The sequence below is a fragment of the Crinia signifera genome, chromosome 6, assembly GCF_055691185.1.
Source record: "Crinia signifera chromosome 6, ASM5569118v1, whole genome shotgun sequence".
Taxonomy (NCBI): Eukaryota; Metazoa; Chordata; class Amphibia; order Anura; family Myobatrachidae; genus Crinia; species Crinia signifera.
Window position 1 is genome coordinate 182,949,708 of NC_139222.1, and position 25,003 is coordinate 182,974,710.

The 25,003-nt window shown below is 42.5% G+C and overlaps 1 protein-coding gene across 5 annotated transcripts in view; it reads right to left on the bottom strand.

Moving 5' to 3' along the window:
• QTGAL (queuosine-tRNA galactosyltransferase) overlaps nucleotides 1-25,003 on the bottom strand; it is a 369,929-nt gene that overhangs the window by 56,347 nt on the left and 288,579 nt on the right. For all 5 annotated transcript variants that reach the window (XM_083148363.1, XM_083148361.1, XM_083148364.1 and 2 more), the window contains 2 exons: nucleotides 11,885-11,980; nucleotides 5,036-5,160 (listed from right to left, as the gene is read on the bottom strand). In XM_083148363.1, coding sequence (XP_083004489.1) covers nucleotides 5,036-5,160; nucleotides 11,885-11,980 — 221 coding nt within the window. The remainder of the gene's footprint in view (nucleotides 1-5,035; nucleotides 5,161-11,884; nucleotides 11,981-25,003) is intronic.

Below are 25,003 nucleotides of genomic sequence, written 5' to 3' on the forward strand. Positions count from 1 at the left end.
TGACCTCCGGTTGTCCGTTTGCATCCCATACACACACAATGTACAAACACACACACAATTAGGAGCCTTCCTGAAATTCTGATGCATTAAGGAATAGGCCGCATTACTTGTTTTGTAGCGGCAGCCAGCATGTAGTGCATCAACAAGAAGAGAGCCTCCCTGCCTCTCCTATGCTGCTCCACACGCTGCCCAGGATTCTGCTTCCTGCACAGCTTGCGCGTCCAGCCAGTGACTGAGCCACAGGCTGCCTAACACACTGATGGACCGCTGAGTCGACACTTGGTTGCCCTGTTTTGAAACACGGCCCTGGCGGCTCAGATATCAGAGCACTGAGGATGAAGTGCAGCGCTGCAGATCACATATATGCAGTATTATATATACACAGACACATGCAGGAAAAAGCAAGAGTGTATAATAGATCGGAAAGACGAAGCATGTACTTAAAAATACGTATATTGGAACACACTCGTAATTTTTTGTGGCTTTTCCTGTATATCTGGTTATATGTGTGATACGATATATGATATTATATTCTCCTAGTCTCTCTACCTTTTATATAGGTATTTACTCTATATAGTTTTTTAAAAATATTAATTAGATTTAGCACAAGTGGATTGCTAATGTCTGTCATTTTATATTTGCTTGTATTAGTATTATTATATATGTTTTATGTACAGTATATCAGTATATACTCAGAGTGAAGAGTATGTTTTATATATATATATATATATATATATATATATATATATTTTTTTTTTTTTAAAGAAAAGAATATAAGGTGCCACTTGTGTCCAGAAATGGCTGTCTGACCTCTCTGGGTTGTTTTACAGAGGGTGACCACCGAGACTTGCAGGTATGCCCTTTTAGCTCTAGGGCGTCAGCTATCCCCTAAGTATCAACACCCTGGTAATGGGTATTTTTACTGAAATTGCAAATGAGGAATAGGGGTTCAGCGACTTTTATCCTGCACGTACACCAGACTTTTTTATAAAAAGTTATAAATATTTATTAGAAATGTGCACAACAGCACAGCATGGGTTTTAATGATACAAACAGTAATTGGAAACCTAGTCAACTAGACGAAACGCGTTGGAACTGCCTGCTGACTCCCCTTTTAGATAAGTACTTCTCTTATACTTTAACTCTCAAAAAAAATGTATGTATATATTTTTATAACAATTTTCTTTATATTTTATATTTTTTTCTATATATTTTTTGTATGTTTCCAATTACTGTTTGTATCATTAAAACCCATGTTGTGCTATTGTGCACATTTCTAATAAATATTTATTACTTTTTATAAAAAAGTCTGGTGTACGTGCAGGATAAAATTCGCTGAACCCCTATTCCTCATTTGCAATATATATATTTTAGTAGCTGATGCCTAGTAGTTTGTATTGTGTTGTGTGTGTTTTCTCCTCTGCTTCATGTATTAAGTAATTAACTAATTGCCGACATCATTGATGAGTCTTGGATTGAATGGATATATAAGGTTTGGATATGCAAGAGTTAGCCACACACCCCTGACAAAGTCCTAATTGTGACAAAATGCATTGGGCGTGGCCTATACCGAAAGAGATGTTTTGACTTCATCCGCAATCCGGCTTCAGTGTGATCAACAGCTTGGCGTGATTCATCAATGCTGCATGGACACTGCTTGTTCTTGAGAACACTGTACATTGATTTACCTTACCTCATGTGCCATGGGCCGTTGGTTTATCTGTTCCCGGGCTGGCAATTTTCATTATTTGATGTATGTAAATATATACTTTTTAAGTAAAGAATTTATGATCTATTATTCACAGTGTGCTTTTTTCCTGCATGCATACTAATTAGATACTTGGTATGATCGCTGAATAAAAGCAGCACACATAAAGCAATTTTTTGATATACCACACCGATTATAGGACTTTGCGTGGGTACACCTCATGTACTCTGTCTGTTTCTCCTTCCTACTAGATTGTAAGCTCCTCCGAGCAGGGCCCTCTTCCCTCCTGTTGTTAAAGCCCTCTTCGCTTCAAATTTCACTCACAGCTCTCCCATACTCAAACACTCAGCGACCAACGTCCTCCGCATACTCATCTCCATCTTTGGCCACCAGCTCCTAGTAGCACATTGGTGAAGTCCTCATTACTTACATTTAAGCTGTAATGTGTATTGAATTGTGGTGCTCTTTTTACCTGTACTCTATTTTTGTTATTTATTTAATGTACTGTTCCTTTGTATGGTGCTACAAAACACTTGTGGCGCCTTATAAATAAAATTATAATAATAATAATAATATGTTTGTTATATATGTAATGAACTGCAAGTAGTCCACTCTGTCATCAAGCATTAGACTCACAAAAGGTCCCTGCAGTTAGGGTGACTGTCGAGACATCTGCAGCACATAAGAGATCAAAGAAAGTTCTCACCTAGAACCAAGTCTTATCTAAAATATCTTTTAAGGGGGGCCGGCTAGTTCCAGGCAACCCTGTATCCCATTTCCTGCATGTCCTCTGCTTCCAAAGCAAACAGAGGAGGTTTATCAGCTTTACTGAAGAGGAATGGTCAGACTGAGATCTACAGAGTTGTCAGTTTAACATTTTTAATACATGAAGGGGAAGGTGTGTTGAGTCGACAGCTACAAAAGGTTGTCAGGGTCTTATTGTCGACATGTAAAAGATCAACAGTAAAAAGGGTCGGCATGGAAATAGCCCAAAGAAAACATCAACACATTTTATTTTTTTCTTGTGTGTCAACTTGTATTTTTAACCATATGTGACCCAAATTAGGAAAACCGCTGTTTGGGCATGGTGGGCTCATTTTGTTTGCCACAACTTACCGTTTTGAATAGATGTACACATGGATAGTAAAATAAGCAAAAGTTGAGAAAACATGATAAAAAAACGTATGGACCATTTGTCATGACGTCCATTTGAGATTGTCGACCTTTTGTACTGTCTCTCTTATATATCTACAGCATGGTCTCAATTTATTGATTGTAGACCTTTCATTCACTCTCCGACTGGCCCATACCAACAGATAATAATTCAGCCATATTGGCTTTAGATGCAGTAGTTCAGCAGTTATTATGAAGAGCAAATTCACATTGTGTGTTGCACATTTAATGAAAGTCTGTCATATGCCTTAAGGTCAGGCTTGGACTTTTACTTCCACAACTCTTAGAGCATAACTGTACATGTCGACTTTAACACAATACAAACATAGGACGTACTAAACAGTGGAAAAGGTCAGTGTCAGGATCCAGGTCAGTGTATGTATTTTCTCTGTGGTAGGAAGGGATGGTCACACCCCTGCAAATGAAAGTATGTAGCTTATGAAAACACACTCAGCTCAGCCTCCCTCTCCCCGAGCAGGATGTTTTACTTGGCACAAGAGTTTTGTCTCATCTGAAGCCGACACGGATGGAGCGCGCTAGGAAGACACAGCAGAAAGCCTGTTCCAGAAGGGTCGGATGCAGGACGTGTAAAGTGTGTCATACGCCTGTGTTCTTCATTGTGTAATGCTGATGATCTCCACAGTACTAGAGCGTGCTACTGTCTGGCTCCTGCTGAGGCTGAAAAACTAAAGGAAGTATATGTAGGTTGTGAGGGTAAACTACCTGATAGATTGCTTGTGCCAAAGACGCAACTAAACATTTGTCTCACTACTCTAGTCATTGATCTGGTAACTGCAGAATCACATAGGATAGGTGGGCAACCCCCCCGGATACCGGCGCACCCCGCACCACCACCACCCCCCACACCTGCAGAAGAGGTAATTTCCTGTGAACGCATGTTTTCAGGTGAGGGACTGGCTACATATGCAATCCGCATCATTTAGCCGCCGCCCCCTCCCCGAAGACCTGTGAATTGCGGGATTAGCAGTACTGGGGGGCGAGGCTTCATGGCGTCTACATCAGGCCCTTCCCCCCAAAGTGCTGCTGACAGTCTCCTCTCCGGGCTTCTCCCGGAGAGAAGACTTTAAAAGCAGGCAACCTGCTTGAAAGAGACATGTGTTACCCAGTATGTGTGCACAAAGGTGCTGTTGTTTTAGAGACAGGCGGTATCAGAAATGTTGTGAAAAAGTAATGGCTGTTCCTGGTAGATGGCAAGAAATGAACACAAAAAGGGTCTGTTCAGTGGGCTCATTATGGAGGTGTCACCATTGTGTCAATTGCAAGCAGCTGTGTTCACAGTCACCCAACAGCAGGCATTGAAGGCTGTGGTCTGGCAGAAACATTGCACCTGAAATAGGGCTGATGCAAGTTTCAATTATACAACTGATGAGGATGCTCCAATCATGCATGAGCGCTAAAAATGGCCGTCTCAGCCCTTGCACATTCAGCTGCATGAATATACACAAGGGAAGGTGTTTGTATCAGCATTCACATAAGGTTGCTGACAGTCAACCACAATTAGAAGCTGCTGTGTGTGCTCTTACCGTACAAGCCAGAATCAGGCTCATAGTGTCACATAGCAGAACATGGGAACATGGTGGCACGCTGACACAAAAATGGTGTGAAACAGTATGGGAAGTAAGACATGTCAGCATGAAACAATATGGTGATGAGAAATAGTATGTGAAAACAATATGTACTAAGAATGCCAGTACATTGGGCCTAATTCAGACATAATCGCAGGGCATATTTCTTCTCAAAATGTGTAAAACCTTGTGCACTGCAGGCGGGGCAAATGTAGCATGTGCAGAGAGATTTACATTTGGGTGGGGTGTGTTGAAACTTAAATCTAATTTGCAATGTAAAAAGCAGCCAGTATTGACCCTGCACAGAAACAAAATAACTCACCCAAATCGAACTCTCTCTGCACATGTTACGTCTGCCCCACCTACCTGCCGTGCAGCATGGTTTTGCCCATTTTGAGAACAAATTTTTCCTGCAATAAGGTCTGAATTAGGCCCAATGTAGTCCATAGCAGAATAGTATGTATAAAGAAAATCACGTAATAAAGTACAACACACAGTCAGGGCTCCATATAATTATACCCTCATGTTCCCAGGGCAGGTGACCTCAAAGCCGGTGTGTAACACTCACTCAGATACAGAATGTGTTGCAGCCTGTTCATGGTAACGATACTGCAGTAGGCATTCATCCACACGATGGACCCCACCGCCTTTCCGTAGGTGCTCATAGAAAAACAATAAGTCTTCTGGAGTGCCCTAAAAATAGAAAAAGAAATCACATTTCACCTCTTACTATCAATATATATGATCTCCGGTACTAAATATTTGAGGTTTTGTTACAGAATTAAAGGCTAGGGGCTCTACGTCGTAAACTGAAGAAAATATATTTGTATGCGTTTTCTTTTCTCTATTTATAAGAAAAAGTTATTTGGGGGGTATTCAAATGTTTACTTTTTGGCGTCATTTTTTTCCCACCTATCAAATTCACGCATCTGACGTCTTTTGAAGTGATGGAGCTATTGAAATGTTTTTTTTTTTTCTTTAGATGTCTAATCTGTTGTAATTTATTCCCCTTTTTTAATCTCACGCCCATTTTATCCCTTTTTTTTATATCACAGATTGCATATATGGGGCGGGGGGGTATTCAAATGTTCATTTTTGGGTGTCAGATTTTTTACACCTTACAGATATGCGCACTCGACGTCTTTGGAAGTGATGGTCAGATGTGTTTCATTTGTTTTTTTCCTTTGGTCGTATATGGTGTTGGTGGGCTGACATATCATGCCCATAATATCACAGCTTTGCATGTGGATGAAACGCTGCCCGCATGAACGCCTGTCCCCCGCTCGCAGTGTTCCCCCGCACGGCAAGTTAAGCATAAACATCCATTCGCAGCCTTGGGTGCAGGGCGAAATCATTCGATGGTCGCCAACCATCGAATGATTTCTACAGCGCTCGCAGATGTAAGACAACTCTCTGGTGTCTTACATTTGTGAGTGTCCTGAGCGGGAAGAAAGCGGGCAGCTGATATCAGCTGCTCGCTCCCCGTCACCTGCATAACGGGCACATTTATATGGGAACCCCCAGCGGTTTCATGAAACACTGGGCGTTCCCATGGGCGCGACCCCTCGCCGCCACCCCACACCCCCCACCCTGCTAGGTGCAAATGGGATGGTGACCAAGCAGTTACCATGCCCGCTCGCATCAAGCGTCTGAACATGCGCATAAATGTGTATGCGCAGACGCTAAACATCGCTCCCCATTCGAACACGAACACGCGTGGGGGGCAATGTAATCAAAATAAGTCTCTATATGTATGGAGTTCATGCAATAGTTCTAAACAGTCACGCAATTCACATCAATGATTTTAAGACAGGTTAATAAACTTTTCCATGGCACATTTATCAAGATATTCGCCTGAGGCTTTTCAGGAAATTGCTGCCCTGTAAAACACCACAATGCCTAAACAAGCAGGAGTGCTGTGTACCCCGCATCTACTAAAACACATAACTGTATTCATGAAAATGGTACACAGGAAAACAGAGCTGCAACACGGAGCTGTAATTCACAATACAGTGAATATTGTTTATTATTCTTTCTCTCATTAACAATTCTATTAATCTTTAATCCAAAATCCAGTAATAAATAAATATGTACACTTTTCTAACCATTTATGGTTCTGCACTAGTTTAATTTTCTGAGTGAACAAACTTGCTGTGATTGAGGCTGCATTTACCATATAGGAAATTAGGAACATATGAGCAGGAAGTATAGTATGAGAATACAGAGGTGAGAATACAGTTAAGTGAAAGCATTTTTTGTAGGGACACTGCTTTGTTTCAAACTTGCTGGATCTGGTGTGAGGCTTATCACAGCCAGCAACTCATATCACCACTGAAACTTACATACAATAGGTGCAGATGAGAGTGCTAAATGACCGACCAATCAGCTTCTGTCATTTTGCAAACCCAGCCTGTAACATGACAGTGAGGAGCTGATTAACCGGTACTTTATCCCTCTCCACTTTATTACTTTCGAGGCTTAGTGCATCTCACACGGTGTATGGCCTGCAATGTGAGTGATAAAATGCTTGTGTATGTAATGACCGGGATAAGCCCATACCGGATGGTATAATGGTTAGCATTACAGTCTCACATTACTAAGGTAGTGGGTTTGAATCCCAGTCCCACCATGTCCCTAACTTGAGGTAGTTTATATATTCTCCCCATGCTTGCCTGGGCTTTCAACAACATACAGATAGCATAACAAGAATGTACCCTATTGCATACCTCCCAACTGTCCCGATTCTCATTCATTGGATCCTGTCCTGCTGTCCCACCCACCAGAAGGGAACAGAGTTAAGGGAGTCAGTGATTTTGTCATCTATCAGTGAAGGGAGGAGAGCCAGGGACTGCTCAGTTGCTTGGGGTGACACAAAATTACAAAAAGAAGGGGGTCACAATACTAGGTCATGTTCTCTTCACTGAGACCTTGCAAGGCCCCAACCCTTTGTGACCGTGGTCTCGATACTGGGGCGGCATGCCCTGGGTCTGGGTCTCCTTCTGCAAAAATTGGAACATATATCTGTTGTCATATACATTTCTAATACTGTGCATACACAAATGCACCACATAAGTTGTCAAGTAATTTTGCACACGCACAGTAGCAATTATTACAAACCAGAAATAAAATAAAAGCACTCAATGCATTGCATGCGACAGTTAGGCCAATGCGAGTTTAAAGTAAGACATTTCAATATAATGCAGTATAAAATATAAATACTCATATAGTGAGAAGAAATCTGGCTATTTAGCAAGCATGTGATTGATTCCAATATATCCTTTATATCACACAATCTGGCACTAATAATCAAAAATAAAATAAAAACACGTTTTGGTTATGTTTTTTTCTCCCTTTCCCACAGTCACACAATGAAATACAGATTCTCCTTAGGTAGTGAGGGGGTGGAAAGGACCTGGGGTGGGTCCTGAACAGCAGTGGCAAATCATCTCTTCTGGGAATATTCTCTGACAGTTTGGTAACCGTTTATAAAAACTTAAACCTGATTCTGATAAAACTCAATTTACATTGTCTTGGTCTGATGCCAAGAAAAGAACAGCCGCCCACTTGTGTCCCAGAGATTCCCAAAGGGAGCAACCACATCAGTAGCTGAGAGGTGAAATACAGCTGCTGGCCCTCTCTGCCTCCTCTCTCTCTGTCCCATGGCTAATCCCAAGCACAGTCACCTTGAAAGAGGAAAGTTGGAGCAGACCATAGGTATACAGGATCTATTTTAGTGCTTAATAAAACCACTTTTCATTTTACAGCCTCTGGGCAGACTTTTCCTGATCTGCACTTACGGAATCAAAAGTAGTGGCAGTGTGGCACAACTAGTAGCGAATGTGCATCACTGGAGAATTAACAGGATGCTGGAGTGCTGCCCACTCTTCCAGGAGCAGGGAGAACATCCATTCATTCACAAGTCTCTCGGCAAGCTGGGCCTGGGTACAATTTGAGAGTTTTGTCCTTAAAAAGTCCAATCTGTTATCACCACATATTGCAGCAACAAACAATAACTTTTTGGGGCTATTGGTGAAAATAAAAACATGCAGTACAGTGGCAATGAGAGTAAATACTAAAGCGATAGCTTTTGGTGTCACTTTACTGATGGATATTGTACTTTTGAAGAAAAAAAAAAAGCTAGAAAGGCTAGGGCAATAAATTAGCTAGGGTCGGCTCTGGGTCTACGGCTACACAGAATGACAAAGCTGCGACCATTCAGATGCCATGTTTTTGCACATATAAGTTCTAAACCGTCAGCAGATACACTGGCCAAAAACTGTAGTTTAAAAGTGCACACTTTACGCCAGCACAAGGTTAATTACATGTCTCTACCTGCAATTCCTTGGTGCTGGTTTTGGACCTTTGCATAACAAAAAAAAATAAAAAAAGTTTGTGTTATTATCACACTGTAGCCTACTGCATACAGATGCACTATAAATTCATATAGCTTGTAAAGCACATCCCCTGCTGATGGCATGGACATAACTCTGATGTAACAACATGATGGCTTGTAGGATGACAAAGTGGTGACATGAGTGGGGCTGACCTTTCACACACCGCAAGCTGTTTTCCCAGCCAGCTAGACGGAGAGCATGTTGATACTGGCTCACTGACAGACTGTCCTTATCACAATGAAGCGAGCGGAGGGGACACATTACAAAGCTGAAGCGCATCAGGTCTAGGGGTCAGAAAAGCAGCAGGGAGTTAGGAATCTACTCTAATGTCTCCATATATAGATGTGTCTGTACAAATGGAACATTAATGTATCCTTATAAGTCTTCTCAGAACAGCGATAACATGATGGTCAGTTCATGAAATATCTCCAATCAGGAAATGGAAGTACAAGTTTCAATGACAGCACATTCTAGGACTCTAGCCAACTTACACATTACTATTGCATCTACATAGTGAAGGCAGATAATTGGTGGTTGCATCTATTTTATGACACATCACATTATGTTCTAATGATATGGGTTCAGTACTAGCTCATCTCACAAAATGGCTCAACTGTGTGTAGATTATCAGCCAACTTTAAGATAAAGTACTCTAATCCCCAGTGGCTGAACAAGCGAGTTGTGGCCCTAGGTGGTCAAATCTGCTTTAAGCCCCCTACACAATCCATCCACCAACCCCTGAATCTTGCTAGAGGAATTCAAGACAATTAATTAAAAGTTGCTATCAGTCCTTGTGCTCAAGCCACAGCAGCATTTTCCCCAATTACTTCCATGTGTGTCCAAAATGTGTCCATGACATGCCCGCAACAATAAATAGAATTAGATGCTGTGCTATATCTCCCTGCATTTCATCCCCTCTGTAAGCCACACTAACTGCACTACAGCCCCCTATACGCCGCACTATGTAACTGCACTAACCCCACCCCCATATGCTGCACTACATAATTGCACTCTACTAGATTCCCTACAATAACACCAAGACATTCTAAAGCCTCCCTCCACATGAAATTGATGGCATGGTCCTGGAACTCTGGCTGTGAGAGAGCAGGGTAGGCAAGAATGTGGCAAGCCTAGTCTATTATCTGGGAGAGAGTAGGGTAATGTAATGTAGAGTGGAAGGGGTTCAGGCCCAGTCTCCAGGTTGGGGGAGAGAGAAGGGTAGAGAGGAAGGATGAAGGGTGCAGGCCTGGACCTATAAATGAGATTGAGTAGAGCAGAAGTGGGTGTGTCTGGCCCTTCAATAGCTGTCACTTACGGAAAGGGGCCCCCTTTTCTCCTTCAACTGGAATGCGGCCTCATTGGTTATGGACATGCACCAACAGGCCAGAGTATAATGTGTCTCGTTATTAACACAGATAATCTCACCGGCTGTTGGAAGTAGGAAGGAGAGAAACAGCAGGAACACATAAATGTCACTGAGAAAACCGATAGTGTGGACTTTCATATATTGATTTTTAATTATTTAACCAGTTGTCTGACATAGTCCGGTGTGATCAGTCAGAAACACTCACTGGTTGGCTGTTGGGAGACAATTTTCCAGCAGCCGCACATCTCAGAGGGATCTCTGGACCCTCTGCATTTTTGGATCATATCTCGTGTGTGCAGGCCAGTGTCTGCAAAGGGGAGAAGCCATCCGACAATTTAGCTTGCCCCCAGATTTACAGGCCCAATGGCTTTAGAGAGCAGTGGCTGCCAGTCAATGAAGCCTGCCCATAATATTATAGACCCAATGGCTGCAAGATCTGCCAGCTGCAGAGAGGAGCAGTTGCCAGTTACTCCAGCCTCCCCCTGTTAATGTGTGTATTTATAAAAACAACAACAGAGCTCTGGTATCTCAGGGTTGCTGTGAGAATTACCGATACATATCAGTTTTCAGAATTGAAAAAAAAAGTTCTTCAACCGTACCATACTATTATAGTTGCTATTGTTATGGTATAATGTGTTGGATAGGTTTTAAATAGATGTTCTTGACCTAATTCTATTATCCCCAAAAAAATTCTGAGCATTTTTTGGAAAAAATATTAGCAAGTAAAGTAACATTCTCAAGACAATTGATAGATGTATAAACCTAAATGGAGCCATACACTATGCGATTTGGCCCCGATTTCACCCGATTTGATACCCGGTCCGACCCAATGCGCGGTCCCGTGCGCATCGGGTCAGAGTCGGGACGTCGGACCGGCTGCACATAAGATAAATCTTATGTGCAGCCGTGGGGACTCTGAGGACACCGGCGAAGGAGGGGGGCGGGAGACGCCTACGAGGGAGGGGGGTGGCAGGGGGAGCCGGAGCAGGGAGCTGTCATGCTCCGTCCGGGTAGGGGGGGGAAACGCCGCTAGTAGTGTGGACACTGCGGGGGACACAGGCGGCAGTGACATAGAGCCGGGCGGGGGAGCCGGGAGCTGTCAGCACTGAGAAAAAAAAAAGCCCATACAATGAATGGGCAGCCTGTGATTGGCTGAGCGCTCTCTCAGCCTGTCAGCAATTGGCTGAGAGAGCGCTCAGCCAATCACAGGCTGCCCATTCATTGTATGGGCTTTTTTTTTTTTTTTTTAGTACTGACAGCTCCCGGCTCCCCCCGCCCGGCTCTATGTTACTGCCGCCTGTGTCCCCCGCAGCGTCCGCACTACTAGCAGCGTGCGTCCGTCCCCCCAGCCGCCTTGCAGCATCCCCCGCCCGCCACCTCGATGTCCCCAGCCCCCCTGCTCGCTCCACATTGCAGCTCCCCGGGAGTTGCAAATGATACATCGCATGCGATGTATCATTTGCAAAACTTGGCACATCAAGTGCCAAATCGTGTGTCCCCCTCCCGGGGAGCTGCAGGGGGAAATCAGGTCCGACTTGTCCTTAGGACAAGTCGGACTAATGTATGGGGGCCTTTAGAAATTACTTTTGCATGCCTTCACACTTCACAAAGGTGATACTGGATATAAGCATATTACCTATAAGCTTTGTTTGTTTACCTGTCCATCTTCAACAAACTGCCCCACATAACAGAACCATTCTCTGGAGCAAAACCATGTGGGCATGATGACAGTTGGTCCGTGTGATGTGAACACCTACGGGAAAACACATTTGTTTTGTTTTTAGTATTGGAATGTAATGACTTGTCAGGTCTATCAGGAAAACATCAATACAATGCTGGTACTTTGTACCATAATACAGGTTGAGTATTCCGAAAACCATGCATTCCAGAAAATGAAAAAAAAAAAAAAAAAATTTACTCAAGAGTAAATGTTATATTCCATTACAAGTATATCCACTAATGGGGCCTACACACGTAGTGATTTAGGGGCATTTTCTAAGCAATCTCACTACGACGCCCATTTATCACACAATATTTGTGGCTAAATCCCCGAAAATACATGAATGTATTAAGAGGAAAGTGGACCACTTTCCCCATAAGTTGCTATGGGGGATGTGAAGCTGGGCTATTGCCATTTTTAGATGGCGGTAGCTCATTGTATCAAAAAGGAGAGTTGTCGGTCGCACTGGAATCTAAAGACTCAAATTTGTATCATGTTGAGGTGTGCTACCACAAGAAACGGGGAAAACAAAATAATGTCTTCTGGGTGGTGCACTAGGCGGAAATTAATAAAATCTAACTTTTAATGTTTACTTTTAAAAAACTGCGAGAGTATAAAAACAGATGTACAGATGGAGCCGCTGTAATCCTTTGCTGGCGCCCACCAGATCCTCCCCTCTGAGGACGGGGACTGGGACGCGTGTGCGCCTCAAGTGCGCATCCCAGTATCACAGCGGCTGGGCAGCATCTCCCTGCGTGGAACCAGCTAAATATGGATATAAAGCCTATGTAATACGCTGCAGCGTATTCTACTTCACATGTGATGTTGCTATGAGCAACCAATCAGAATCTACTTCTTTATTTAGCACCCTCTAGAAGATAGTAGACAGGATCTGATTGGATGCCCACAGCAACTTCAAATGTGAAGTACTGTAGAATACACATCTTAGTAAATTTACCCCAGTGTCTGGGTGGACAGTCAATAGGTTGTCACCAAAAGGTTGACATGCATTAGGTCAACTTTGACAAAGTCAACATGCAGTGGGTCGACATCAATAAAAATGTATACATTGCAATTTTTCACAATTTTCCCATTAATTGGAGTTTTTATATTTAAGGATCCACTTGGACTACACTTGAACACGGTAAATCCATGCCTGTTCAAGCCTTAAACACCATCATCAGTGTACCGGAGCTGCGGCCGGATATCATCACTGCCCCCCATGTGTACCACATGGAGATTCACCCCAGCTACTGATGTAGCAAGGCCGGACAGCAGGTGAGAGGGTTACCATCCAGTGGCTGTGATCAGTGTTCCCTCTAAGCTGTGCGCGCGTGCGCTCGCACACAACTCGACATTACAACAGAGCTCACAAAGCAGCAGTGGTCCCTTTTTGCAGTTGTGGACTCAATTAATTTGTGTTTCACCCATTAACTACATTGTTGGCTGTGTTTTAAATGTTTAATACCATTTTGAAGTAAAGTTAACACAAATGCTGAACGTCATTTTCCAGTTATATATAAGTGACGCACAAAAATAAAAATTTCCTTCCAAAGTTACACAAACAAAATCTTTTGCCGCACACAGACTTCGTAAAATTAGAGGGAACATTGGCTGTGATGCTGACGCAGCGTCACAAGGGAACTTGCTGCCATTCACTTACACTGATTACAACATCGGGGCTATTATTGCCTCCTATTCAGGTGCTAGATGCACCAATTATATAATATTTTGTTCACATTGATTTTGTATATAGAGGATCATCTGTCAGACTGGATTCAAAAGGGAAAGTTAAAACCAAGATGTGGGCATGGCCGGCGCCACCATTAGGCAGCTTTAGACATCTGCCTGGGGTGCCGGCCATTGCAGGATGACAGTTGGGTGCACACCCCCCCCCCCCCGGCTCACTGACCAGCAGCAGTGCTGCCCCTCCTCCTTCTCCCTCACTGAGCAGCGGCAGCGCTGCCTTCTCCCCCCTCATTACTGACCCCCCCCTCCGTGGAGCGCCGCATCACACCTCCCGCCCGCCCTGGGAGCCTTGCACTGGCCCTGCATGTGGGCCCTATAGGAGCTCCTCTACAACAAATATACAAGAAAGGACACCTCACATATGCTGGTGGTCCAATGCAAAAAAATCATCTTTGTAATCACGATAGATCCATATATATAGCATAATGTTTTATTATAATTATTCTATTATAGGTGTTTGTATTGCTCCTTTGTGTACAACCGGTTGAAGTCATTTATATGTGTACATTTATTGAATAACAGACAAAAATCATTAAGTATATATTTAAAAGAAATAAAAAGATCTATCTTTTATTATGTGATTAGTCCTGTGTTGTACTATCTGCATGTCAGGCATCATGGTGACAAAGATAAGCGCATGCTCTCACTAAACTGTAGATCCCCACTTATACATTAACGGTCACATTGATATGTAGAATAATATATGTCCACAAGCATTGCTGTGATTGAATATACTTGTTTTTTCAATATATTAATAAGTTTGTATCAACCAGCGCCTAGCTGTTTTTGTTTTCTTATTACATTCGAATACCTCCCAACTTCTGTGCTGATGAAATAGGGACACTAAGCGCCCCAAAAAGGGGACGGGGCGTATGCAAATGAGGGCGCGGCTTATGCTAATTAGCCGCAACCTCATTTTTATACGAGAATAGAGACGATGTGCACATGCGCACAGCGTCTATTCTATTAGATTGGGGGGTCTCCCAACTGCCATCCCTCGCAGCGGGACAATGCCTGCCGCGGGTGGGACAGGACCCGAAAATCGGGACTGTCCCGCTGTAATCGTGACAGTTGGGAGATATGCATTCAGCAAAGTAAAAGCAAAAAGGCATGGCATTATAATATATAATAGAAGTAATAACTACATTTATGGTTCTGAGTAACAAAAAGTAGTCAACTTCACAATATTCTTTACAAACTCCTACTACATTTGTAATGTTGACTACTTTTTGTTACTCGATAAATGTAGATTTTACTGCTATTATATATTATAATGCCATGCTTTTTTGCTTTTACTTACATTAATATGCCATATTTTATGTCTTTACATAGAAATAAAGAATTGGATTTTGTGAGAACAGTGGCATACAGTATAATATTTTGCATGCTTAGTACATTTTAAATGATATTCTCTTAAGACAGCAATAGCCCTGTTCCATATGGTTGGCACATCATCAGGCAAAACAGCAAAACTCTTTATTGGAGTAATTACTTACTACCAGTAATACTACACATATTCTGCAGAGCTTTACAACAAACAACAAATATTTGTTCATTCACATCCATTGCTGCCCCAATGGAGCTTACAACGTATAGACCCTAGCACGCATATGTTTATTTACCTTCCCTTTGTTGAGATAACCCTTCTTTGGGATACCGGCATTGGTCCCCTGACCACTGACATCTGTGTGTATCCCGGATGACTGGCCGCCAATCATGATCCTTACAGTCAGTATACCGACATCGGATTCCCGACTGACGGTGCTTTGATTGGAGAGATCCAGACTGACAGGGGCTATTCTCCCTTATGGGGGTCCACGACCCCCATAGAGGGAGAATAGAACCTGCGACGAGCAAAGCGAACCGATAAATGTACCCAACACTATTAACCGAAGAGAAACCTCACCTCATTAATTTTTTCTCTCTCAATATTATATACACACTATGATACATGTACCTGACACAATGAGCTATAGATAAATACAATCAGCTTACTTATTCAAAGGGCAGACCTGTGTTTATTACAGTCTTTCTGCTCTGTCAGTAAAATAGTATTTCTTAGCTGAGTTCTCCCCTCAATGTCCCCTAAGTAGCTTCTTATTCAGTGAAAGAAGGGCGCAGTGGAAAGAGTTCTGTTTAACAAACATGTCCTTGCCTTATGTCAGAAATAAACCAGGGTATCCGGGTTATGAAGTGCGGAAGCCGGCTCTTTTCTCTTGTGGGTGTGAAAGTGTCAGGTATGGAGGGCAAATCATAACAAATGGCATGTGTGTTGTACTGACCTAAAACCTGCTCATTCAGACTAGGTACAGCGTGGGAAAACCATATACAACATCAACACTGGAGGCTCTTGCCAGGTCTAGGACGGCTGAGAAATGTCACATTGATACCAAAGAAGACAAATATTTAACAGCACTTTGGAATTTGTAAATATACTGCAACAGTATTAATATGGTGTTAAGACAAGTCACTAGTGGGAACCTAAGAACATGAAAACATCCAGTTAAAATAACTTCACTTGAAAAAAAAAAAAACAGTGTATGTACACATTTTTTAAATGAGAGAAACCCTCAGGAGATGATATTCATTTATTCGGATGTTTAACGTCTGCTGATCAGCTCTGTCAGTCCTTCCATTGGGTGCCTACATTTTACTGTATTTAATATAAAATACTTCTACTCACATACAAGGCCATTAACCTGACTACACCAACATATATCTCTTCAAAATATATCCCAACCCGATCTCTGCGCTCTGCACAAGATCTGTGTCTCTCATCCACACTCATTACTCGCTCTTAGTCTTTCTCTGTCACCACCCACAGCCTCCCTTTTACATCAGTCAGTGCTTTTTATACTTTCCCTGTCACCAGAGCCGAATTTCCCATTAGGCACGTGAGGCACGTGCCTAGGGGCGGCACATGTTTGGGGGCGGCACTTGGATGCCTGTGATAGTACTGTCAGCCCAAAATGTACCAATAACTGCAAAATATCCATTGTACTGTACTATATTCCATCTTAAATAGAGTGTAAATGGATAGGACATGCAGATATTGCCCCTATAAACTGTCCTACTTAGTAAACATTATTGTTGTGCCTAGGGGCGCCATCATCCCTAAATTCGCCCCTGCCTGTCACCCACTGCCTCTCTCTAGCATTACCCACTGTTATGCCCCATCACACTCTGCCTCTACCTGGCATCATCCTCTGCCTAACTCTCTTTGTCTCTGCCATTCACTGCCTCTCTGGGACATCCCCCTCTGCCTCCACCGGTCACCCACTGCCTGTCACATTCTCCCTGGCATAACTTTCTGTCACTCCATCTCTCCCTGACACCCAATGCCTCTCCTCTGCCCCCTCTCCCTCTTACCTACTGCCTCTCTTGTTGTAACCATCTCTCACCCACAGCTACGTGGCATATTATAAACTGAGGGTGGAGCCTAAGAGGGGAGTCCAAAACAATATTTTTGTACTTGGGCAAGTTCCACTCCTGCATAAGAATTACCTTACAAAGAACTAAGAATCAAATAGGGTTGGAGTGACCAAAATGTAAAAAAGGGGCAGACTACTGTGGGTGGGCTAATTGGTTCTTATGTGCTGTAAAGAAAATCCATGTTTCTATGTTAATATTATGTGTGTATGTATGGGAAGTGTGTTACATTTAGTATAATTTAGTATCAGCCAGCAAGATGACAAATGTAACCCATTTTAATAAGAATTGCTAATAAAAAAAGCAAAATACAAATACAATTTATACATGGTGTCCCCATTAAATGATCTTACAAATCACAATGACTGAAATGCTTGCATTACAATACAAATATTCACAAGAGCTAACAATACTCTATGTAGGCAAGGCATGAGAGATCACGGTTCTGAAGCCCTGCACTGTTTTCCAGCTAGCTGCATACAGTAATAGGAAGCACTGGCTGTTTGGGCACATAATCTCTCCAATACTGTAGTTCTAATTTGGAAATACATTTTTACAACTTTCAGTTGATTTGTACATTACATGTGTTCTTCTTTACAACACAATTTGTTTTATCTGTTCAGTGTTTTCTGTGCTCTTCAATAAATCCGTTATTTATTTACATAGCACAAACATACTGTATAATGCAGCATACTGTGTGACCCACTTTACAGACATTTTATTTACATTAGTTTCTGACCATACATACTGTACTACGTCACTTTTATTGTTATTTCTTGCCAGAAGCTAAATTAACAGAATGTTTTTAGGATGTGGGAGAAAAAAACGTAAGCCAAAATCGCTGTGTGTACACTCCGCTGAACACCTACAAATTGGCATCATAAAATGAAGGGGTGGGTCAAGAGCACTTGTTGCAGGCTCTTTGCTCTCAGAGAGCCACCCAAGTAATGCTGCTTTCAGACCACATAAACTGGCTTTGACCCTGTATTTGAAAACGTTTCCAAAAACGGGTCTGCCAGGTAAAACCCATTTCACACCGCATCTCTTAAATGGTATATTACCGTTTAAGTGCCGTTTTTTTACACTGGCAGACCCGTTTTTGGAAACTTTCCAAGTACAGGGTCAAGTCCAGTGCGGTCTTCAGCGCATCCCCCCGCGGGTTAACCCCCCTCCGTGCAGCTGGTACCTCCTGCGTTGAAGATCCCGGCAGTACTATGGACGGATGCGCTTATAAAAAAAAAAGTGACTTTCGGAAAATGGCAGCCCCATAGGAAAACCTGTTTAAAAAAACTGCCTTTCGTATGGGGGCAGCCATTTTCCGAAAGTCACTTTTCTTATAAGCAGCAGGAGGCTGCTTATAAGAAAGCATGGCATACACTTGCTGCACCTCAGGTCACGACTAATGACATTTATGTATTTCATAGCCAAAGCAATGAAACAATCAGTCAACCCTGCAAATTACTGTACATATGATTCAAACACAAAAAAAATATATATATTTCATCAGTCTAGTGATAATGGGGGTTATTCAGATTAGTTTGCAGATTTTCAAATAATGCTATTCGTTGAGGAATGCAAATCTGCCCAGTCAAAAGCACAACTGGGGGCAGCGTCGGGACATCAGCTTGGCCTTGCAGGAGCGGAGCATTGCGAGGGTGCAGAGTGCCCAGACCGTCGGGTGGTGGGTAGTGGCCACATTAGATGCTGGATGCCAGACACTGTGCTCCGAAACATGGCAGCTGTGCATCTGTGCATCTGGCAACTGATACTGAATTAGGTACAATAAAAGCATATGTCTACTTGCTTTCAATATTCACATCCAAAAGAAGCACACTTAGGTAAAGAAAGTGATCATGGAAAGAGGTGAGCATTGGACCTTATTCTAGTCCGTTCGCACGGGGCGGATGTTTTTCCTTTGCGCATTTCTGCGCATGTGCATGCACTGGCCCACGGCGAACAAGCTGTTTGCAGGGTGCGTGCACCCATCCTTGCGGAAGGAGGGCTTGGGGGGGGGGGTGGCAGGCTGGCCCATTTGCATATGGGAATGGGCATTCCCATGAAAACGCTGGATGTTTTCATGCAAATGAAGCTGTGACAGACATGTGGGGGGCGGGCTGCTGACATCACCGGATGTCAGCGGCCCAGCCACTTCCTCTTGAACATGCACTTATATGTAAGGTTGCTAGGAGCGTGCACCTTTGACGTCTTTTAATGGTCGGCAACCATAGAAACATGTGGGAAATTCCCACTGACATGCGAATAGATGTTTATGTGAAACATCCATTAGCAAGGCGGGGTTTGGAAGACTTAAAAGGGTGCGAATTCTCAGCCTTGCGAATCAACCAGAATACCCCCTTTGAGACAAGACCTACATTTTAGACCAATATGGAACTCAAAACAATTTCAGTTTGGGAGGTGAAAAAATTTCTCAGGACTATTAAAAACAGGTTTTTTCCATTCTATAGGATTACTGCCTGTCACACAAAATCTACACATCTGTTTACACATATTACATGCCAGGCCAGGCGCACTGTTGTACAGGACCTCCTCACTTCCTGTTGTCATATATGCTTCCATACTATTCTCCTTTTTAACCCTTTAAGATTAAGAACTTGTCTTCAAAATGAACAATAATTAATATGAAAACAGCAGAAAGTTTAAAGTTTCATTGTTTAAAAGCTATTACACCAACAAATGAGAGGGATGGTAATCTCACTTTTATCCAGGGATGCAGGTAAGGGTAACAAGAAATAAAGCACAGACAAGATTGTACAAGAAGTTACATTCAGCTAATTCAAAGACGCACAAAGTATTAAAGTTGAGGTAACATAAAAAAAAATGTCATTCACCACCGTACATTTCTCGTCAAGACTGCAATGGGAATGCTGACCACATTATTTGGATTGGTCAGTATAACAAATACATTTACCACTAAGGGGGTTATTTATACCTGATCACTGAGGGGTGATTTTGCAGAGCCCTGCGATTAGATAGCCACCACCCAGACAGAGTACAATCCCACCCTATGCAAGTCTGCGAATGGCATACGAAAATCTCACCAATAGGCAGCCAGCTGCAAATCCATATGCAATTCACTCATCACTGACTGATTTTTTTCAGTCTGTGTGTAACCCTGACTCTTCCACAACTCTGCGAGAGAAACAGGCTGATCGAGGCAGCATTTGACATCACAAACCCTCCCTGAAAATGCCATTTTCCTGACACTCCCAGAAAACAGCTGGGTGACACCCACAAACGGCGGTTACCTGTCAATCAATTTGCGAAAGGCTTTGGAATATACTAATCACTGATTTCTGTTGCTGTTTGGCCTCATGCATGCATGCTATGATCTGTACACATGCACGGTATATCAATATCGGTCGCTGTGTGAATTTGCAGAGCAGCTATCAGATCTGAATAATTCCCTGTATTGCAGGGGAGCTACAGTGCTTGGTATACATAACAAATCTATAAGTACAGTGGATTGGATCTTGCACAGCAGAAACAAGGTTGAACAATGATACCCCAAACCCAGAAGTGCATGCACCATTGTGTGATCTTTTTTTTTGTGTGGGATCTAACCACTAGATATTGTACATTCAATTTTGCTACACCACATATATGGCAAAACAATGATCTGCTGAATTGCAAATAGTGGAGATGTCATAGGTATAGCCTATCACAGTGCCTGGGTGCCATACATTTACTGCAGATTTGGTCCCTCACGTAGGTAGCCGTATTGGATAAAGCCCAGTCATTAATCACTGATAGCCAATATCCAAAGGCCGAAACAAGTCATGTGTTCTACAAAGCGGTATTGGGCCAATTTCGTGATATTACTATAGTGTTGTAATGGCTATAACCAAGGGCATTTTTAGACAGGAGAGGACCTGCATGTAGCCTCTGCTGTTGAACCCCCGAATCTCTGATGGCGAGTAGATTCTAGCATTATGTCAGAGCCTACTGCACATGTGCAGGTCTTCAGGAACATGGTGAACACGCCTTGTTCTCAGGAACATCTCCAGTGCGCATGCGCAAATCACTCGGAAACGGCTGAGGTGGGCATTTTGCGAGTGATTTATGTTTGCAGTTTGGTACTCTGGAGGGGTAAATATACTATATATGGGCAGGGTGTAGGGTGTGCACCTCCTTTGCACCTCACACTACCATCCATTATAGAAATGCCTATGAATATAACCAATTTAGGACTCTGAATAATACTGAATAATACTGTTCACTCATATTAGACAGGTTAGGCTTTGAGAGTAACCCTGCAGTAGCACTAAATAGTTATAGGAAAAATATGTTTTTCCACACACTCAAAGAACGCTGCCCCTCTATGTCAGGAATTCCCAACCACGGTCCTCAAGGCACACCAACAGTGCAGGTTTTAGTGATATCCAGGCTTCAGCACAGATGGTTTAATCAGAATCACTCAGGGACTAATTAAGTCACCTGTGCTCAAGCCTGGATATCACTAAAACCTGCACTGTTGGTGTGCCTTGAGGACCGTGGTTGGGAATGCCTGCTCTATGTATTTTTAAAATGTTATATTGAATTTGATTTTAGGCTTATCTTTTTCATATTATAAGTCTTTTTATATATTCTTTGTAAATTTTAAAAACTTTATGCACGGAGCATTCAACATGTGGGCCTTCAGTCATACTTACAGACATTAATTCCTACCCCTGCGTGAGTGGGAAGCCTGGTTGGTATATTGGGCGTTGTATTACATGCAGCTCAGTCTGCCAACTTGTGTTCTGTGAGGGGGGGACGTTCCCACTTTTTATCAGGAGCCTCCTGGCCATTGGTGGTGTGTGTGTGTGTGGGGGGATTTTGGTAGGCAAGTATACCTCCAGTTGTTATGAAATTATATAACTTGCACTGCCAGCAAAAATGAAGGGCCATGGCATTTTTGTTTATTGCTTTTGATAATGTATCATTTAATAATACAAAACCAATGTGCCACAGTTTGGTTTCATATGTGTTATATAAGTTGTAATAACAAAGTGCCAGAAGGGATTTCTTTCTTATTCCTCTTGAACAAGACAAGAAAAGATCACAGCATGACATTTGACAACTATGTTACAAATAAAGACAAACAAGTTGAGAAACTTTGATTGAAACTATCAAGAATGGACGTGTCTGTCCTTGGCCAGCAAGTTTTTCCAGTCTGCCAGCCATCAATTAACCACTGATGTAATTTACTTACCTCCGTACTAATCCTCTATATTAATTTATCATTCACTCCATAGATTGTGCCGCACACTCAGGAGCATGCATATCCTGCTGAGACTTGCAGCTCACAAGTGCCTGATACAAACTAGGCTGACATTCACCCCTCACTGACACACCTGTCTCTGCATTGTACCTGCTATTATTCTCCTTTAGCGATATGACTGGATTTTTACTTTTTTGTCTGGGACTTTGGACATGTTTCTCTTTCCCAATCCCCCCTACATGATCTGAGCCCTATGTACCAAATTGCGAAAAGCATATTTCACTTTCGCAATCGCACCCTACACCACCAGAATAAGACGACTGTTGTCTTTGCAGCTCTGTTGATAGATTATAAAATCTGAAAAATGAGAACTTATTGAAATGGCCATAACTAAGAATGGCAGAGAAAGTGGAACTTTGGTCTGTATTGTCAAATTATGGAATTTATTCATACATTTTTAAAAACTCATCTCTACATACGTGACTACTATTCTACTTAGGGATTCTGTTCTTTCCACCATATTTCAGTCCGTGATTGAATGCTGTATCCATTCCTCAAGCCACAATAACCAAATCATATGCAGTGCAGTCCTTTTTTAATTTCCTGATACTATAAGTTAAACAATGCTTGTTATGGGGAGAAGCGGTATCAGCGCCATTACCTGCACTGATACCGCTTCTTCCCCAGGTATGAAGGAGGAGATGTTGCAATGAAAATGCAATGACAATGATTTTTCTGCAGTCATTAGCATGGCTTTTTTTCCCCAGACTCATCAGCCTCACCTGTGGACTCTCGGCTAAAAAAAGCTTTTAAAAACCGCCAAAATATATTGCTGCTGATGTTATACAGAAATGTTTTGCAACCAGCATTTAAGCTTAAACACACCCATATGTGGAGCATGACATGCCTCCTCAATGGGACGCCACGCTTTGTGTGCGGCGTTATGCTACAGACTACATTCTCCTCAAAACTGATTTTCAAAAGTTAGATTTGCTTGTCACAATTTGGTACATAGGGGTCAGATCGTAGTTCCCATTGATAATAATGGTGATTGCAATATGCATAGATAGCCATTCACAGGACATTGTCATTTATCACGGTGCTTTTTCATACAGTTTCTGTATAACATTATGTATACCGCTATGTATCTTAGGGTGGGTTGTGTCCCCACTGGCACAGATTTTATCAGCAAGTGAAGTTTCTACATTAGAAAGCATCATTTCTACATGAAATATACAAGTGATATGATCAGAAGAAGCAAGGAATAAGGAGGTGGAAATGGAATGACACACCTAACCAAATGGTGACAACTAGAGGAACAGGCAATTGGATCAAAAATGGAGATGAGCAGGGACAATCATGAACAATACCTGGATTAAAAACAGGGTAGCATAATTTCAACTGGTGACATTGTGCAGTACAGTGTGAATTACTGCATTGTGACATTATGAACTGAGGGTATGGTTTGGCATATTGGGCCTGTACGCTGAGGTTCATATTCGCTCCCCCGGCCAATGGTGGGGAATTGCACATGAGCAAATATGCACATGTGCAAACCCCTGAACGCCTTCCCCAAGTTTCACACTTTCTGGGACGTTTGCTCAATGATGGGCAGAAAAAGGGTGAGCAGGGGGCGGTCGATGGCCATGGGCGTGCCCATGGAAACAATGGGCAGACATCTGCGAATGCAGGCGTGTCCATACATGACGTCAGCACCCGCCCCTATATCGGCCATCTTGGTCCAGGATAAAAGTAAGTATAGACTTACTTTTATCTACGAAGGGAGGATAAAAAATGATTTGATTGTGAGCGACCATTGAATGATTTTTACTCTGTGTGGACGCATGTGAACATAAGTGTAAGCGTACACATCTGCTCACATGGTAGTGCGGGGATTAGCTCAGCGAGGGGGGACATGCGTTTGGCGATTACGTGCCTAGTGAGCTAGTCTGTACTGGAGCTCTGCAGTTTAGAATGATGTGAACTGTGGGAGCAGTGTTATGATGTGACCTGGGGACACTGTGTGGCATAAGAACGAACAGGAGGCACTGCAGCATAATGTCTAATGGGGCACTACACGGAATTCTGCACATTTTTTATGCTGGGGTACTTACAATTTATACATTTTTGCAAGTATATAATTTATAAAATTGTATTTGTTGAGTCTTTAACAAATTAGTTGTCCTGCAGCCTTATAAAGTTTAATCCAGCCCTTATAATGTGGGGTTAAAGAATAATGGGTACTAGAGATAAATGGAACAGATATGAGATTGAGCAGACAACAGGAAAGACACAGCCACAAATACACTAAACAGTGCTCTAATTAGGCATAATCCTAAATATTAGTGACTGCTGCAGAATACTGAATAAAGTTAATCCACATGTCTGCACCATATGAAGAGCATTAAATACAAATCTGAATCATTATTTACACAATATCTGGACATGTAAATTTTACTGGTTCCAAAGTTTCTAGTTTACTGCACGGACTTGGCAATAATAGTGTCCTTATCTGTGAATTTACAGTCACAGAATTGTGTAAGCTGAAGATACAATATTTTACTTCACATAGGGCAGTGGTTCCCAAACTGTGCGCCGTGGCTCCCTGGGGTGCCTCGGGACACATGCAGGGGTGCCCTGGGTTGGCAGTCCAGGAC